Genomic DNA, 17,016 nt, shown 5'->3' with positions numbered 1-17,016 from the left:
CTGGATCTTAGGCAAGTTGATCGAAAGCAGATGAAAACATTAGAAGGATTTTAACTTCACTTTTAATGCAACAAATATCATGGACAATATGGACATATACCAAACACAGACTATGAAATAATATGCAGTTGGAAATGCTGACAATAGGACCCATGGAGGGGGTGGGGGGAAGTTGCACACTTCAGAGAAATATCATTTTACATCAATGTATTTGGCATTGTAATTAATTTTTCATTTGTAAAATCAAATAAAATTATTTCAAAAAGAAAAAAATCTCAGGTCTTTTTTGGCTCAACAATGTTGGGATCTTCCTTTAAAAAAAAAGCTCCACAACTTTCGAGGTGTCCTGCTTTTTTTTAAAAAAAACACATGGCAACCCAACTTGGGGTCCCTGGCCGAAGTGGCAGTTTCCGACCCATTTCTCGCGCTTCCAGGGCAGGCGCTGGATTCCTGCTCCGGGTTTTCGCTGCAGCAGCAAGAGGAACTAAAGCGAGGGGGCTGCTGTTTCTTTTGTGTACAGGGGATCTCTTAAGAAACAGCACAAAGCGGAAATGTGATCTTTCGTGGCGTGGAAGCTGCAGTAAAAGGTAAAGGTAAATGCAACTTCCTGGCTGTCACTTATTATTTTGAACAACTATTTGACTTTTAGAAGGCATCTGAAGACAGCCCTGTTCAGGGAAGTAGATGTTTCATTGTGTTTTTAATATTTTGTTGGGAGCAGCTCAAAGAGGCTGGGGCAACCCAGTCAGATGGGCGACATATAAATGATTAAAAATTATTATTGTTGTTGTTGTTGTCCAAGAAAAAAAACCCTTGCTGCTGCTGCTGCTCTTTGTACCATATTCCCGGGAACGCGAATACAACGCTGGAAGAGAAGCAAGCTCCTTTTCCCTTTTGGGAAGGTTCCTGTCCTGTTCACGCTTCATTCAGCTTTACTTCCGAGTAAGCGCGCAAGGGGGGGGGGGCTCAATTTATTAATTTTCAATTACAATCCAAGAATAGCCTCATTATAACAATACCTAATTATAATACAATTACTAATGCCAGTTGTTCAAATACCAGGGGGCTCGATTTTGAGCTCTCAAAATTTTGGGAATTTCCCCAGTGATGTCTCACAATTCCTGAAGCACATTAAAAATATTGGTCCACTTATACTGAAGGCCTGATGGCTTCAGTTTCATAAGGCCTGGCACCTTTTTCTCTCCTGCCTGTTTCTCTCCTTATTACCATCCAGCCTGAGAGTTTGTGCTCTTTTTAAATTGGTCTTAATCAAAGTTTTACCCTATTGGAGGGTGGGGTTTTGTTTTGGTGGGGTGCCGTATTATGCTGTGGTTTCACATTATTTTGTTTGTTGTTCCAACTGCCATAGCACTGCAGCATTTCCTTCTCTTGGCCATTTTTGTTTTGTGTTTTTTTAAGAGTCATTTGTTTGGTTTTACGGTCATGCGTTTTCTATATTTCATTTATAACACTGGTTTATAGCATTGTCGTACCTTGTATGCTGCCTGGAGGACTGTTATATTGTGGCTTATAAACGGATGAATAAGTGAAAAATAAGTTAGAAATTGAAAGAAAAGTTGGAAGGCATCTGAAGGCAGCCCTGCATAGGGAAGCTTTTAAATTCTGGATGTTTTATAATGTTTTTATATATGTTGGAAGCCACCCAGAGTGACCAGCAGAACCTAGTCAAATGGGCAGGGTATAACTAATAAGGTTGTTGTTGTTGTTGTTTTATCGTGCTTGGTAACACTTTATCTTTTTTAACAAATTTAATCTGTGGACTTGTTGCTGTGTTATTTATGTTCTTTCCTAAAACTTTAATAAATACAGGTGGCAGAGGACAAAAACAAATTAAAGAAAAACAGGAATTGTGCTCTTGAACCCAATGCATGCATGTAACAACCATGTCCGTGTTTAATTCCTATGTATATTTGATTATAAATTTCTCTTCAAGCTTAAACTGTAAACATGAAGAAGTTAAAACTTAAAGAACTAGAGAGCAATCTTCAACAAGTTGATGATTTTGAGAATCCAAAGCTGCTGCTTGAGCAATATCCAACAAGACCACATATTGCAGGTAAATCTCATTATTTTTTCTATTCCTTAACATTATGGATTGTAGCTAACGTACTCAGAGGAGACCTATTGAAAACAAAAGGGTTAAATTAATAATGACTAGCAAGTCCACAGATTTAAATGGATTTACTGTGGCTTGGCTACAACCCTATAAATCTATTCTGCAAATGCTTGACAAGCTAATTCAAGAAACCACCCTCATTCTAGAACCTATGGTTGTTGGTGTGAATGATGTATTTAGCAATCATGTATATTTAGCATTAAATTTAAGTCACGTGGCCAGCAAAAATTCTCATTTTGTCAAGGTAACGCTTAGCAAGCTTTAGGTTGTGGATAAAACATGTTTTTCCTCCTGGGGCTGTCAAGGAAGTCAAGAGCTTAATTTGTATCCCTGGAGCTTAAGTTGCTAATTGATGGTGAATATTGAATTATGACTCTCTTGTTATGCTGTTGCACTCCTCTGAAAAGCAGGAGTCCATGTTCAAAACTGTTTAGTGGAAGAACACATGCTATCAAGATAATTCCCATATTTTGGGGTCATGAACAGAAACACGTTCTGTCCTTCAATGCGCTAATCACCTGGATTTTTTACAATCTGTCTTGCAAATATATCGACTTTAGTCTTCTTAGCTTACCTTGCCCACTATAAAGTTGGCTGATTCGTTGGGAGTGTTTGGACTTCATAGGAAACTGTTCAGCTGGCGAAAAGGGGATAGATTAGAGGCCTGCATTTCATTCCAGCCTTACAGTATTGTTTTGTATTTGCCCTGAACCTGCCGCCTGTATTTCTTTGTTTTTGTCATCTAGCATGTATGCTTTATACAATTCACAATACTTTTGGTGACATTGAAAACAAGACTGTTGCAGATCTTGGGTGCGGTTGTGGTGTGTTGAGCATTGGAAGTGCCATGTTGGGAGCAGGGTAGGTCACTTAAAGCAAAGGGCTTTCTTTCTTTCTTTCTTTCTTTCTTTCTTTCTTTCTTTCTTTCTTTCTTTCTTTCTTTCTTTCTTTCTGTGGGTGCCGATACTAGATGTATTTCTGAAAAATGATGAAGCGTGTAACCAGAAAGCCTTGATGAAGCCAATCCACCTATAAAAAGTGCAGTTAATAAAGTTTTAGAACGGGTTCTGCTTTAAATGCTCGCATCCTGATCTGGATCTATACTAAAAGATCTGGATCTATTATACATGTGCATTAGGAAATCCCTAATACAGTGGTACCTCAGTTTACAAACTTAATCCGTTCCAGAAGTCCATTTTTAAACCAAGGCACACTTTCCCAAATGAGGCCTCCCGCCGCCGGTGCCCTTCCACCGTTCGGATTCCGTTCTTGGACCAAGATAAAGTTCCCAAACCAAGACACTATTTCTGATTTTGCGGAGTTTGTAAACCGAATTGTTCTTAAACCAGACTGTTCTTAAGCCAAGGTACCACTGTACTGAGTGAGATCATTGGTCTGTCTAGCTCAGTATTGTTTACAGTGAATTGCAGTGGTTCTCCAGAGTTGCAGACGGGGGACATCTCAGTCCCACCTATTTATGCTGGAGATTGAAACTGGGACCTACTGAGTAATGGCTTGTATCCATATTGGTTTGAAAACTGCAGGCATAAATTGGATATACTGCTGAGTGGAGGTGCAGTCTAGCCATGCTTTGTTGCTTTGAATATACAGTGGTACCTTGGCTTTCAAATTTAATCGGTTTGACTTCCGAAATGGTTTGAAAACCAAGACTGCACTCAGTCAGAAGCTGCAGAAGCTGCGTCGGACATTTGGCTTCGCAAACTGGAACACTCACTTCTGGGTTTGCAGCGTCCGGCAGCCGATTTGTTCAGGAGCCAAGCCGTTCGATTACCAAGGTATCACTGTAATGTGTATCCCTAAATACACTGGCTGCCTTCAAACGCCACACTGAGCCACAGAGTATGGTTCGTTTAACTATACTGTGCACAAAGCTCATGTGTTTTCCTACTTTGCTCCTCCTTTAGTCAAGTGGGGAAACTAAGACCAATCCTTGGCTTAGTGTTATGTCCGAACCAGCATGGCTTATTTCTGACACATAACACAATTGGGAAACCTTTAGATTGGAATTTGGAGAGACACAAACTACAAGCGCATGCTCAGGAGTAATACTAAGGCAGCTCCGTTGTGGTTTATTTAGCCACTTAACTATGGGACGAGCTGCTGTAGCAGAACATAGTTTATGCACAGTACAATTAAAGAAATCATGACGTATGCTACATCTGAATGCTGCCATTATTGCACAGCTTAAACCAGGCATGGCCAAACTTGGCCCTCCAGATGTTTGAGGACTACAACTCCCATCATCCCTAGCTAACAGGACCAGTGGTCAAGTTTGGCCATGCCTGGGTAAACTGTTGCCAGCTTGAAGCCATAGTGCAGCAATGTCCAACCAGTCGACTGCGATCGACAGGTAGATTGCTGGGGTGCTCCGGGTCGATCGCAGGAGTAAAAAAACCTGATAGCCTGGTCTCTCCTGAGTGCTCGCGATGCGCCCTGCTCCCATGTACCATCGCTGCCGCCAATGCTGCTGTGAAAACTCTTGTTCCCTGTGCTGATGGCAGAGGGGGAAGCAGGGAGGCTGTGAACCATTGGGTGAGCAATTTTCTGCAATCATTCCCCAAGCCTGCCCAGCTTTTGGAAGGAGGGAAGAGGGCTCCAGCATCCTCTCAGAGCCCTGCTGTCTCCTCAAAGCCCAGGAAGCTTCTGCCCGGTTTGTGGGGGGGGGGGAGGGAGGCATGATGCTCATATATATGACGTCCCCTCCCCAATTGCTTTCGCAAGTTACTGCTTCTAGCCCTAACTGTTCCCCTACAAAGAAAGTCACGCCACGCTACTGGTCTGCATCCTGGTAATAATTCATTTATGCATCCTGTCTTCAATACAAATCCGTTATTTCCTTCGACAGAAAAGCTATTCAGTTTCACGAAGGCTAGTATTGAGCATTCTTTCACAGTACACGTATACCAGGAATAGGGACGCAGGTGGCGCTGTGGTCTAAACCACTGAGCCTCTTGGGCTTGCTGATCGGAAGGTTGGCGGTTCGAATCCCCATGATGGGTTGAGCTCCCGTTGCTCGGTCCCTGCTACGGGGTGAGCTTCCAGCTGCTGCCAACCTACAGTAGCAGTTTGAAAGCACGCCAGTGCAACTAGATAAATAGGTACCGCTGCGGCAGGAAGGTAAACTTGTCATGGTCCTCCGTGCGCCAGAATTGGTTTAATCCTGCTGGCCACGTGACCCAGAAAACTGTCTCTGGACAAACGCTGGCTTTAAAAAGTGAGATGAGTGTCGCAACCCCATAGTTGCCTTTGACTGGACTTAACCGTCCAGGGGTCCTTTACCTTTACCTATACCAGGAATAACATCAACATATTCATAACTGTAATTGCTGTTTTTCATTTTCCCCTTTTCCAGGTTATGTATAGGATTTGACATAGATGCTGATGCCTTGGAAGTATTTAGCAAGAACGCTGAAGAATTTGAGCTGACCAATATTGATTTGGTCCAGTGCAATGTGTGTTCTTTGTCTGACAGAATGCCAAAAACCTTTGATACAGTCATTATGAATCCTCCCTTTGGAACGAAGCACAATAAAGGTTGGTAATGATGCACCCTTATTTCCAGTGATAAAGCAACTAGCTTTACAAACTAAATGTTTTGTGATTACGCTTCTCGGCAATTTCTTTCAGTGCTTTTGGACTGCGTAAAGTCTAGTGCAATTTTTTTTTAGGCTGCATGTGTGGTGTTCATGATAAGGATTTATCCTTTTGCATCTTCCATATATCGGAAGACGCAGGTCACCAGTCCTGTTTGGCTCTCCTCCCAGGTTGTGCAAACCCAATTCCTTCTGTTCTTCAAAAGTGTTCACTTTCTTTCTACATTTAGCACTATATTTAGGATGGATGCTTGTGTTGTTTTGCTTGTTAAAATTTCCAAGCATATGCTACTTTATCCAGTATATTGTAGCCATCTAATGGGGGGGAACCTTCTCTGTTGTTTGGGGGGGGGGCGCAGAGTAAAGCATCTGAAAATGGCAAAAGCCTTACTGAAGTTTAGGCATATTGCTACTGTTCCTTCGCACTCATCACCTATTACAAAAAGATGTACTAATTTGTTTACGGTTGTAACTAAACTAAAAGCATGATTTTAGACAGGAACAGGTAGCTAAAATATTTACTCTTCTTGGGCAGGGAAGCTGAAATATACTGTTTAATTAGGCTTTCAATGCTGAAAACCTGGAAGACACATTTGGCTTCCAAAGTAAACAAAACATTTTCCCCAAAAGTTATCAAGTTTCACTTAATGCTGACGGACAAAGTTTAAAATCAATTTAATGTTTGTCATCGCACCTTTCAAGATTGCTAGCATGCTGTTTCAGTAAAACAAGTTCTGCTTTGGCTCATTCAAGAGGCAATTTGAAACGTAACAACTCTCTTCATTTTCCTAGGCATGGATATGGCTTTTCTCAAGACAGCATTGCAGTTGGCAAGAACAGCCGTATATTCCTTGCACAAGACTTCGACCCGACAGGTACATCTCCAGCAAGTTTGTCTTCTTTCCACCTATATCACAGGAACTGAGTGGGTCAGAACTTATGGGAGCTCTAGCGACACAAAGACCACAACTTTGAAACATAATTTGGCAATCAGCTACATTACAACAGTCAATGTTTAGGATTCTTACCCTTTGGTCATGATGGAAGCAGTCCTATCAGAGTTATCGCTTCAGTTTAAAAGATCAGGTACACTTCTGCTGATTGTCAAGGTGACCACTAAACACCTTGCATTTCTTCCATGCTTAGCATATCCAGAAGAAAGCAGATGAATGGAACGTGAAGATGGAAGTTTTAGCAGGTAAGAGCTGTTTAGATAAGCCTTAAAGGCACATGGTTCCCCTTGCTGAAGGTCTGGGCTACATGGGAGGCTGAGGAAGAGCAACTTGAATTTAATAAAAAAAAATGAAAACCCAGGTTATGCCTAATAGTCAAACTTCGGTTGTTGAATGTAATGTGTTACGGAAGCCCATTCGGCTTCTGAAATGTTTGACAACTGAAGCGCGGCTTCTGATTGGCTGTGGGAGCTTCCTGTGCTCAAGCGGAAACCGTTCGGCTTCAGGAAAGCGTTCGAAAACCAGAACACTTCTGGGTTTTCGGCGTTCGGAAGTCGAAACGTTCCAAAACGGAGGCGTTTGGCAACCGAGGTTTGACTGTACTTGGGTTGTCTTATAGTGCCTAAAAACACGAAACTCAAAAGAGCTGCTTCCAAAAGTCTTTGTAAGAGCTACGACGATCCTGACTTGATTACATACGATGTAGGAGCAATTAGGGTTTTGTTTTTTTCGGCTGAGCTGCCCTGAGAACTTGGCTATTAGGGGAAATAAGTGTGCTTAAATAAGAGCAGACAATTTAAAAAAATCTTTTAAATTGCATTTTAGAAGTAGATCAGGTGATTTACTGCTTGTCCGATAATGTAGGTCCCCCCCCCATCCAAACCTTAGACAAATAATATCCTTAGACCTTAGACCTCCAATATCCATTTTATTTTAATTTATATCCTGCCTTCTCTCCTGTTTCTGGACTACAACTCCCATCATCCCTCGCTAGCAAGACCAGTGGTCAGGGATGATGGGAATTGTAGTCCCAAAACAGCTGGAGACCCACGTTTGGGAAACACTGGTATAGGTTCTTCTAAGACAGATTACAAATATCAAAATGCTTTTTTAAAAAATTGCAGCATGCATAACAAGCCTGCAACAACCTTCCTCGAGGGTGGCAGGTGTAGATGGTCCTCCTTTGTGGCAAGTGCATTGTTCCCCTAGCTCAGGCTTTGTCGCCTTCACCTGCCTGCCTCCCTCTCCCAGAATCCTTAGCACACAGCAGCTGATGGTTGATGGCCCTGGGAAAAACAGGCCGTGTATCTAAAATGCATTTAGTCTGTGCAAACTTGTGTTTTCTTCCCAATTCGTGTTTACCTGCTTTTGCTTCATTATTCCCTAACGCTTTTGCAATTTACACCCAGAGACATAATTGCCTGATACCACCCATTACAGCTGAATGTGTTTACTCATTTTGTTTTCAGAACTGAGATACGACCTACCAGCCTCGTTCAAGTTTCACAAGAAGAAATCGGCAAGTATTATTACATCACTCTTGAGCCAGAGTGAAGATAGCAACTTGGTAGTTTTAACTGACCCACACGCTTAGGACGACGTATGAAAACCTTTTAGGCAGGGAGCTCTCTGTATTCTGTGACTGAACTGTTCGGACACTAAAGCTGGATCCGGGAACAGAAATCAGGATCCCGAGAATCAACTCTGTGGGACCAGAGGCCTTAAGAATGGCTCAGCCCCAGAAACCACTTAACTCTAATGTACAACATGAAACCCATTTTAAACACAATTATGTATACAGTGGTACCTTCGGTCTCAAACACCGAAAACCTGGAAGTGTAAATAGAAGCCGAACGTCCGATGCGGCTGTCGGTTATTGTTTCTGGGGCACCTGCACCAATCAGAAGCTGCGCCTTAGTTTTTGAACATTTCGGAAGTCAAACGGACTTCCGGAACGGATTACGTTTGGCGCTTTTGTTTTTGCTATTTATTTTGCACTTTTGTTTTTGAGGCTTATTCAATTAGTTTTTGTGACTGTGTGGAACCCCCGTTTAGCTACTGATTGATTGTGACTGCGGAAATCGATAAAAGCCCCCAATCCAAACAATTTTTATCACCTACAATACTGTCTTTCTTTTTTAGTACAGTACATTGATTATCAGGGGTCAGCAAACTTTTTCAACAGGGGGCCGGTCCACTGTCCCTCAGACCTTGGGGGGGGGGGGCGGACTATATTTTGAAAAATATAGATGAACGAATTCCTATGCCCCACAAGGACACATTCTACTCATGTAAAAACATGCTGATTCCTGGACCGTCCGCGGGCCGGATTTAGAAGGTGATTGGGCCGCATCTGGCCCCCGGGCCTTAGTTTGGGGGGGACCCCTGGATTATTGCTTTTATTTTATGGATCAGTATGGTCTCGTTAGATAGTAAAAGTCATATTAAATTGCTGTTTTAGGGGTGGTTTTTAAAAGTCTAGAATGGATTAATCTGTTTTGCATTACCTTCTATGGGAAAGTGTGCCTTGGTTTTGGAACACTTTGGTTTTGGAACAGACTTCCGGAACGGATTAAGTTTGAGAACCAAAGTACCACTGTACACATCCCCCTAAACAAATTGGTGATGATACAAGCAGGTGGTACAACAGAGTATTGGCCAGCAGAGATTCAGGTAAACATTACACTAAGCCTCTGTTTACTAACAGAGCATGAAGCCAGCAGTGTGCTGATGGTCTCAATTATACCATATTGATTTTTCACACGCAAGTGCTGCTGCTAGAAAGCACCATATTCAATTAGAAGCAAAAATATACAAGGTGGATACACCCACCTATTTTCATACATGCAACTCCCCCCCCCCCAATCTCTCTCACATACACAAGGTTGTCCCCACTCACAGTTTTTTTAAGGCCCTCTGCAGTACTAAGCAACTCCCTTCTGGCAAGCAAGTAATAACTGAGCAAGGAAGGTGGCCCTTGTTGTTCCTTCTCTCCCCCATTTTTTTTTGGGGAAAAAAAAACCTCTAAGGGGCTCTACGTGGCTGGTGGGGAAATGGCAGTTTCCTCTTCCTCAACCCTGCCCATCTCAATTAAAAAAAATCCATGTGGCAAAGCAAGAAAAAGCAACTTAAATGACATGTGCCCCTAGTTGCTTGAGGGATGCCAAGAAAGGCTTTTTACAAGCACCAGGTTGATCACACACACAGCCAAACTCCCATTGTTGTGGTAAACAGAAAAAGCAAATGAATTTCGAAGGCAGCTATTTTAACGAAAGCATTGGCAAGCAGTTCAGAATCAAATCACGCAAGTCGGGTAACTGTACACATTTTGCTTTATTTTATCAAACTCAAGACGGTGGTACACCAGTTGTTCCACTTCTGAAACTTACTGCAATATAATTCATTGAATTCCAACACTGAAGCACATTAAGTTTATTTGGTATATACTAAATACAACTTTTGTACATAGTTTTGAATGAAGGCGGTTCGGTTTTCTTGAGCCTTTCCCCTTTGGCCCAGGGGTTACCAGGATGGTGCCCACGGGCAGAGATTTTCCTGCAGAAGCCTTCCCCGGGGACCTACGGCATCCGCTGCCCTGCCTTTCCCCACTGCTGAAATTAGGCTCGAAAAGAGCATTCTGTTGTAGTCAATAGAAAAGGTTGCCGTAATTAAGTGTGTGTGGCCTACGAGAAGAGTTGGCAACTCCTGGTGCATTGTATAACAAACATTTATGCTTTTATCCAGGCCACAGTCCCTGCCCCCAATCCTCCAGATCATATTTTTTTGGGGGGGGGGCATGCAGGGAGGTTGTAAGGGGAGAACAGAGGAAAGGGAAGTCCCATTTATGTTAAGAGGGACAACACAGTTTGATTTCACTCCAAAAGCTATTATAAAAAGATATGTTTTTTTTAAAAAAAACCCCAAAGAAATAATCTTAAATGTAACTCTTTCTTCTATCCCCTTTTTGCAGGTGGACATCGAAGTCGATTTTATTAGATTCTCTTGCAGATAACAGGGTGAACGGAGGAATGATTGAAAACAAAATCATTTTGTTTCTTTAAAAGAAAACCCTCAATGCTTTTGGGAGTACTATTCTGTATCTCCACCTCCGTTTTCTGTCTTCAGCTGTTTACGGGCAGGCTCTTCCTTCTCAGCCTCTTCCAGTGGTCTTTTCTTTGGACTCGCTGCCCCTAAAAACATTCAAGAGCTCGCTTAGTATTTGATCCATACCTCTGCCAATAAAACAAGTATTGCTGAAATTTTTTGTGCAGCAGTCCTTGCTGTCTCTCTCAGAACAACACCACACTACGTATTTGGATGGAACAATATTGAGGAATGCTTGTGACCCATTCTCCCCTTCCGACCTGCAGCTGTTCAAGGTGAAACAGATTCAGCTGCAAGTGACTATTTTGAAGTAACAGAGGCCTCTGAGCCTATTCTGACTGATCAGCCATTTCCCCCCAGCTGCAAAAGCCTGAACAAGCTGGATGCTAAACACAGCCCAGTGTGCTGGGAGAGTATTTTGGCGTTGAACTACCAATCGTACTGGCTTTCTCGTGCAGATAATTTTTCTAACACTGCCTTTTTATTAGTTGCCCCTTGAAAGATCAGGTTGGCTGGAGTTGCTATTGCACAGCACTACCTTTGCCTGTTCTGGGTAGACAGTTCTGCAAAGACTTCCAACTTACAGTATGTGAGATTGAGTTACCTAGCCCTTCTATTCTGCAGTGGGAAGCTGTATTTGGAACCAGAAAAACCCAAGTACGAGATGCTAAACCCAATGCATGCATTCAGAATCTGGTTCTAATAAAAGAAACCGCTCACCCGTCACACTTTCATCTTCACCCTCTTCTTCATCTTCACTCTCAAACTTCGTTTTCTTGCCTTGGAATTTCACTTTCCTGTCCTGCGCACCTTGAGGTCCCTTGCCACCTTTTCCTTTACCTTTGCGGCCTGTTAGGAAAGAATATGCACATCTTAATATTCAGCTTCAGGGGCTTACCGCAACGCATCTCAAGAGGATAAGAAAACTTGCAACCTCAACTATCTATCTAAGCCAAACGTTGACAGGCAGCAATTTCCCACTTTTCCCCTGCCCTGCCTGGAACTTGAACCCTAGACCTTCTGCAAAGCATATTCATGTGCAACGCTCCCCAAGCATTTTGCCGGTATGTGCGAGTGAGCCTTCATAGATCAAACCCCGCCGGCAGAACTCGTGCATCGCCTTCACGCACAGTGCCGAGATTTAGTCTGCCTATCCAACCATGAGCAATGAGGTGTGCGAATCGGTTGCAGAATTCGGATTACAACCCCAGCGCTCTCACCGCCCCAGCATGATCTTATTTCATAGGCTTTCCCCTCTGCTGCACAGTCCAGTTCACGGCCAGTTTTGCAGTCCCCTACAAAGCTGCTCTTCCAGCATTCCTAGAACCGGGACCGCAAGAGTCACCTGGTCCAACCCCTTGCAATGCAGGTATGCTTTGCCCAACATGAAGCTCAAACACACAACCCCGAGATTAAGAGAGCCATGCTCTGTGCCAACTGAGCTATTCCAGCATTGGCCTGCTGCTCATGTCTGGCTTGCAGGTTTCCCAAAAGCAAGTGGTCCACCGCTGCATTAAACCATTTCTCGACAAGATAGCTCCCAGGTCTGATCCAGCCGGACTCATCTTCATTGTCCTTACATGGCTTCTGCAGGCTACCAAAGAGTCTGATGCAGGCAGATCCCCCGACTGGGACCCTACTTGAGAAGAGCAGCCCACTGCTTTGCTCAACACCCACTATCCATCCACATGAGGCTTCCAAGAAGGTAAACTAAATTAGAGAAGAAAAATCAAGGCAAAACATCACCTTTTCCTTTCTTTTTGTTCAACAGTTCTTGCTGCCCCTCCATGATTTTCTTTAGCGCTTCTCTCGCCGCGTCTCCTTCCAGCACTTCCCACGTAACCTCTCTGCCTCGCAGCTGCAGGCTCCCATCATTTGCCGCCTGGGCTTTATCCAGCGCTTCTCTGGCGCTGCTCTTGAACAGGATGATTCCCTGTGTGCAGAAACGCAGCGTCGTTATATCAATACGCAACCGTCCCACTCAGGTGTTTTCTTTCTATGGCTTCCCTGCAGTCAGAAGAGACGGCTAAGGTTTGAAAGCATAATTTGCCGCTGAGTCGTAATGGATGCAGCGGTAAGGAACCACGCAGGGCAAGCACTTCCACGAGGCCTCGGCCTAAACTGGGTTTTTTGGAACACTCTTTTTGACTCTATCCAGTTGCGCAGGAACATAACCAATCACTCCTCTGAGGCCTCTTAAGGCAGCCCCCACTGTTAAGTACTCCTATTTCCTTTCTAACGCAGCAGCAGCATGTCACGCACTTCTACAGAAAAGCACCAAATTCACACTATGCGCAGACTCATCTATCACAATAGTGCACAGATATCGGGGCATGTGGTGGCATATAACAGGTGTGTGCACGTAGTAGCCGACGGAAGAATGGTTCTACTGGGGTGTGGCATGAACACAGTGCACAGATACAAAACCATACCTCTCTTAAAAAAATCAAAGCCTTGAACAACCATACAACTAAAATCCTGACATTGTGCAGGTGTGCACAAACACAAGCTGTTTTTGCGGTATTAGGTCTGTACTGGCCACATGTAATACAACTCGGACAGAGGTTAAGGGGTATTAGGTGCCTATACAATTATTACATTTCAGTTTCACTCCGTTTTATATCATGCTCATCGGTGTCTCCATATCTGAAAGTCATTATGCATTTGCCGTAAAACGGGTGCTTTTATGAAAAAGCATGTGTTTATTATTGTGAAAAATTGAGATAAGCCACTACAGTGGTACCTCGGGTTACAATCACTTCGGGTTACAGACTCCACTAACCCGGATGAGAACAGAAATCTTGCGCCAGTGGCACAGCGGCAGCGGGAGGCCCCATTAGCTAAAGTGGTACCTCAGGTTAAGAACGGTTTCAGATTAAGAACGGACCTCTGGAATGAATTAAGTACGTAACCAGAGGTACCACTGTACCTTGGTCTTTGAATTTAATCTGTTCCAGGAGTCCGTTTGACTCCCAAAACAGTTCGGAAACCAAGGCACGGCTTCCGATTGGCTGCAGGAGCTTCCTGCAGCCAATCGGAAGCCGTGCTGGACGTTCCGCTTCCGAAAAACATTCAAAAACCGGAACCAATCCCTTCTGGTTTTCAATCCTTTGGGAGCCAGAATGTTCCAAGTTCAAAGGTGTTCGGCTTCCAAGGTACAACTTGTACTGGCATTAGTTACTGTTCTTTTCATCTGAGCCCTAAGCCAGACAGAACAACTGTAGGACCCGAAGAACGGCGGCTCAGTGCCGGAGCAACGATTTTGCCCACAGAAGGTCCCGGGTTTAATCTCTGCCATCTCCAGCTAGGGCCGGGAGAAATTTCCGCCTGAAATCCCAGATAACCGCTACCAGTCCATATAGACAATACTGCTTCCTATGTTCCTAAAGCAGCACACGGGTCACTGCCCACAACTCTGCCCTTTTAACTATTCTCTCTTTCCCAGGAGAAGAGGGGAATTAACCAGTTCCAGTAGCTTGTGAGCATAAAGCAGCCCTCCAAAAGCTCCTTCAGCCAGCAGCTGCCAGTGTTTCCTGGGGTGTTTTATACTAGCGCTGGTTCCTGGGACATCGCTCGTGTGCCACATCCATGGGTGGTATTACTCAAGAGTTGAACCATTGAAATTCATGGACCTAACTTTGTTACGCTCATTAATTTCAATGGGTGTACTCTGAGTAAATCTTAGTTGAAATACCACCCAATTTGTTTAAGGCAGGGATGGGAAAAGTCGACACCCTTTAGGTGCTTTTCGAACTACAACTTCCATCATTTGTGACCATCAGATGGGGTTTGGTGGGAGTGCAAAACATTTTAAGGCAGGGCACAGGTCTCCTAGGTTTCAGACCCATTGTTAGTTATTCACCACAATGCAAAGTTTTAACTCTACCTATTAATTTGCTGCTTAGAAGGATAAAGCGAAGCAATCTCAGCAATCTGTCTAGCAAGCAAGAATGAAATTTATGCTCCCTGTTTTATGAGAGTGCCTTGGATAGGAGGAATCGAATGTTTCTGCCAAGTTTTCCATTCTGATTTTCAGTACTAGCAGATCGTATATACCAGGGATGTCCAACCGGTCGACTGCGATCTTCTGGTCGATCCCCGAGAGGTTTAGGTGGAGTGCAGTTGATCACTGACTTTTTTCCCCCTTTGCTGGGGAAAAAGAGCATCTAGCCCCGCCCCCTCTCCCCGTCCTCCATTTGCGCATGATTGCTAGAACAGAAGACGGAGTTTTCACTGTGAAGCTGATTGTTTCCTGAGCGATCTTTTGGCGAGTGACTTTTTCCGTCCTCCCCTAAAGAAAGCTCAACGTTTTTTACCTCCTCTTCTTAAAAAAGCTCCACAACTTTTGAACTGAACCCTCTGCAGATTTTTATTCTGTGAGTACATCGCAATCTCTTGGGAGTTGGACGTCCCTGGTGTATATACGTTTTGAAGAGAACCACCATCGTATTGGGCAGCGAGCGCAGCAAATCCTGAAAACATTGCCCCATTTGGTTGTACCATTTCGCCAGTTGCAGCAACCCCCGGGTCTGACCTCTTTGGCACCTCTGACAAAGTCTATCCATTTAATTTCGCCATGGCCAGAGAAAAGGGCATGGAGGTCTTCTCGGCAAGTCTGATCTTCCAGGTCTCCAAAGAACTTCAGCAAGCACCCTTGCTTCTCCTCCAGAGATTTCTTCCATTTACAAAAGGGGAGGGAAAAGATTCCATTAGACAGGACAGACATGTATACCCTGCAGGATTTAACAAGACTTCAAGCAAGAGACTGGTTTGACAAAGAGAAGTATGCAAACTTGGAACGTTCCAAGGTGTTTTTTTTTGGGGGGGGATCAAGCTTGTAGATAGACCATTAGCGAGTTCCCAAGTTCCTGGCCATTGAAATAGCCCCATTCAGAGATTCTCATGCTACCATAATAATCACATGGAGTAAGGGTGGGGTCCACGCCATTGTACCTCCACACTCCTCAGATGGCTCCATGGCTCAGCCCCCCCCCCGCCACCCACACTTTGGGAGGATCCATTCCCCAACCTCCAAACAACACAGCTCCACCCCCTTCCACCATGTGATTATGATGTCATGAAAGAACACCTGAAGTGGAACATTCCTTCAGTGCTTTTGGCTGCATAGTGCTGTTGGTGGCTCCTAATAGCCATCGCATTTTGAGTTGCAAGCTTCCAGCTATGTGCGGCTTGTTTCTATGTTCAGTTTCCCAAGCATGCTCCAGCGATCTAACCTCTGTTAAGACAAGAGTACCCTGGATCACACCATCCTGCAGTATATGGTGGTACCAACACAAAACCAATGCGCTCAAAGTCTTGCGGCCGCGACTTCAAATAATGTCAATTTATTTGGCATTGCTCGTCTCCCCCCACCCTGTGCATACAAAGGTACCAATGATCACATTAAATCTGGAATTGGGGGGGGGAGGGGCGCTGCTTCTTCCGGGAAAGCTAGTTTAGCACAGGACAGTGGTATAAGAAGGGGTATTACACTCTAGTCTGATTTGAAATTTGTAAGATTTTGGAGTGCAGAAACAAAAATCGCCAAACCATCAATTCTAGCACGTGGAAGGCCACCTAAATTGTAATCTCAATGATTGGTATTATTCACTGTATTATAATTTGGCATTGTTATAACGAGGCTATTATTGGATTGCAATTGAAATTGAATAAAAGTTATCCAAAAAGGGGGGGGGGTTTACAATCCCAGACACACTTTGGCAATTGAGTTTCGTCTCCAAAAGACTATTTTGGAAGAAACTTGAAACTGAACAGGTAAACTGTTGCCTTTAGCCTTATCCACACAACTCTTTATGAACCATTCCATTACAATTCTCTCCCACCTGGGTCAGAACAGCCTTTTCCACGTTTTCCTACGTTTTATGGCCTAAACGTAGCCTTGGCTAATTAAGTTTGCGGCTAGCATGAAAATGCTGACTAGCTTTTTAAATAAAAAAATCCTTCTACCAAGTGGACTGGAAGAGAAGCCCCTTCCTCCTACAGCCAGCTCCTTTGTTTGAATGAAATTCCAGGTGACTTTTGTCTACCGCGCAAGGTGTTAAATACAAGGACCACCTATTAACAAAAAAAGAAGAACTGCTTTTTAGGTCTCCTATACCTCCAGCAGCACTAGGCGAAGAGCCCTTATGAATGAGGCACTCGGAATTAAATTTCTAGAAGAATCATAGAATTGTAGAGTTGGAAGGGA

The 17,016-nt window shown here is 43.8% G+C and overlaps 2 protein-coding genes across 3 annotated transcripts in view; one reads left to right on the top strand and one right to left on the bottom strand.

Moving 5' to 3' along the window:
• Window positions 1-512: 512 nt before the first annotated feature.
• Window positions 513-10,963, top strand: METTL5 (methyltransferase 5, N6-adenosine). The gene is given in 10 exon segments (XM_035135702.3): window positions 513-587; window positions 803-942; window positions 1,955-2,077; window positions 2,884-2,998; window positions 5,511-5,692; window positions 6,544-6,626; window positions 6,898-6,949; window positions 8,174-8,223; window positions 10,675-10,710; window positions 10,712-10,963. Coding segments are annotated over 8 exon segments (681 nt in total). The 5' UTR covers window positions 513-587; window positions 803-942; window positions 1,955-1,968; the 3' UTR covers window positions 10,766-10,963.
• Window positions 10,019-17,016, bottom strand: part of SSB (small RNA binding exonuclease protection factor La) — a 20,656-nt gene continuing 13,658 nt past the window's right edge. For both annotated transcript variants that reach the window (XM_035135683.3, XM_035135693.3), the window contains exons 9-12: window positions 15,343-15,483; window positions 12,555-12,741; window positions 11,529-11,657; window positions 10,019-10,894 (exon numbers count right to left, since the gene is read on the bottom strand). In XM_035135683.3, the coding sequence (XP_034991574.1) occupies window positions 10,794-10,894; window positions 11,529-11,657; window positions 12,555-12,741; window positions 15,343-15,483 (558 nt within the window). In that variant the 3' untranslated portion in view covers window positions 10,019-10,793. The remainder of the gene's footprint in view (window positions 10,895-11,528; window positions 11,658-12,554; window positions 12,742-15,342; window positions 15,484-17,016) is intronic.

The sequence above is a fragment of the Zootoca vivipara genome, chromosome 1, assembly GCF_965207765.1.
Source record: "Zootoca vivipara chromosome 1, rZooViv2.hap1.1, whole genome shotgun sequence".
Taxonomy (NCBI): domain Eukaryota; kingdom Metazoa; phylum Chordata; class Lepidosauria; order Squamata; family Lacertidae; genus Zootoca; species Zootoca vivipara.
This window is presented reverse-complemented; position numbering and strand designations above follow the sequence as displayed.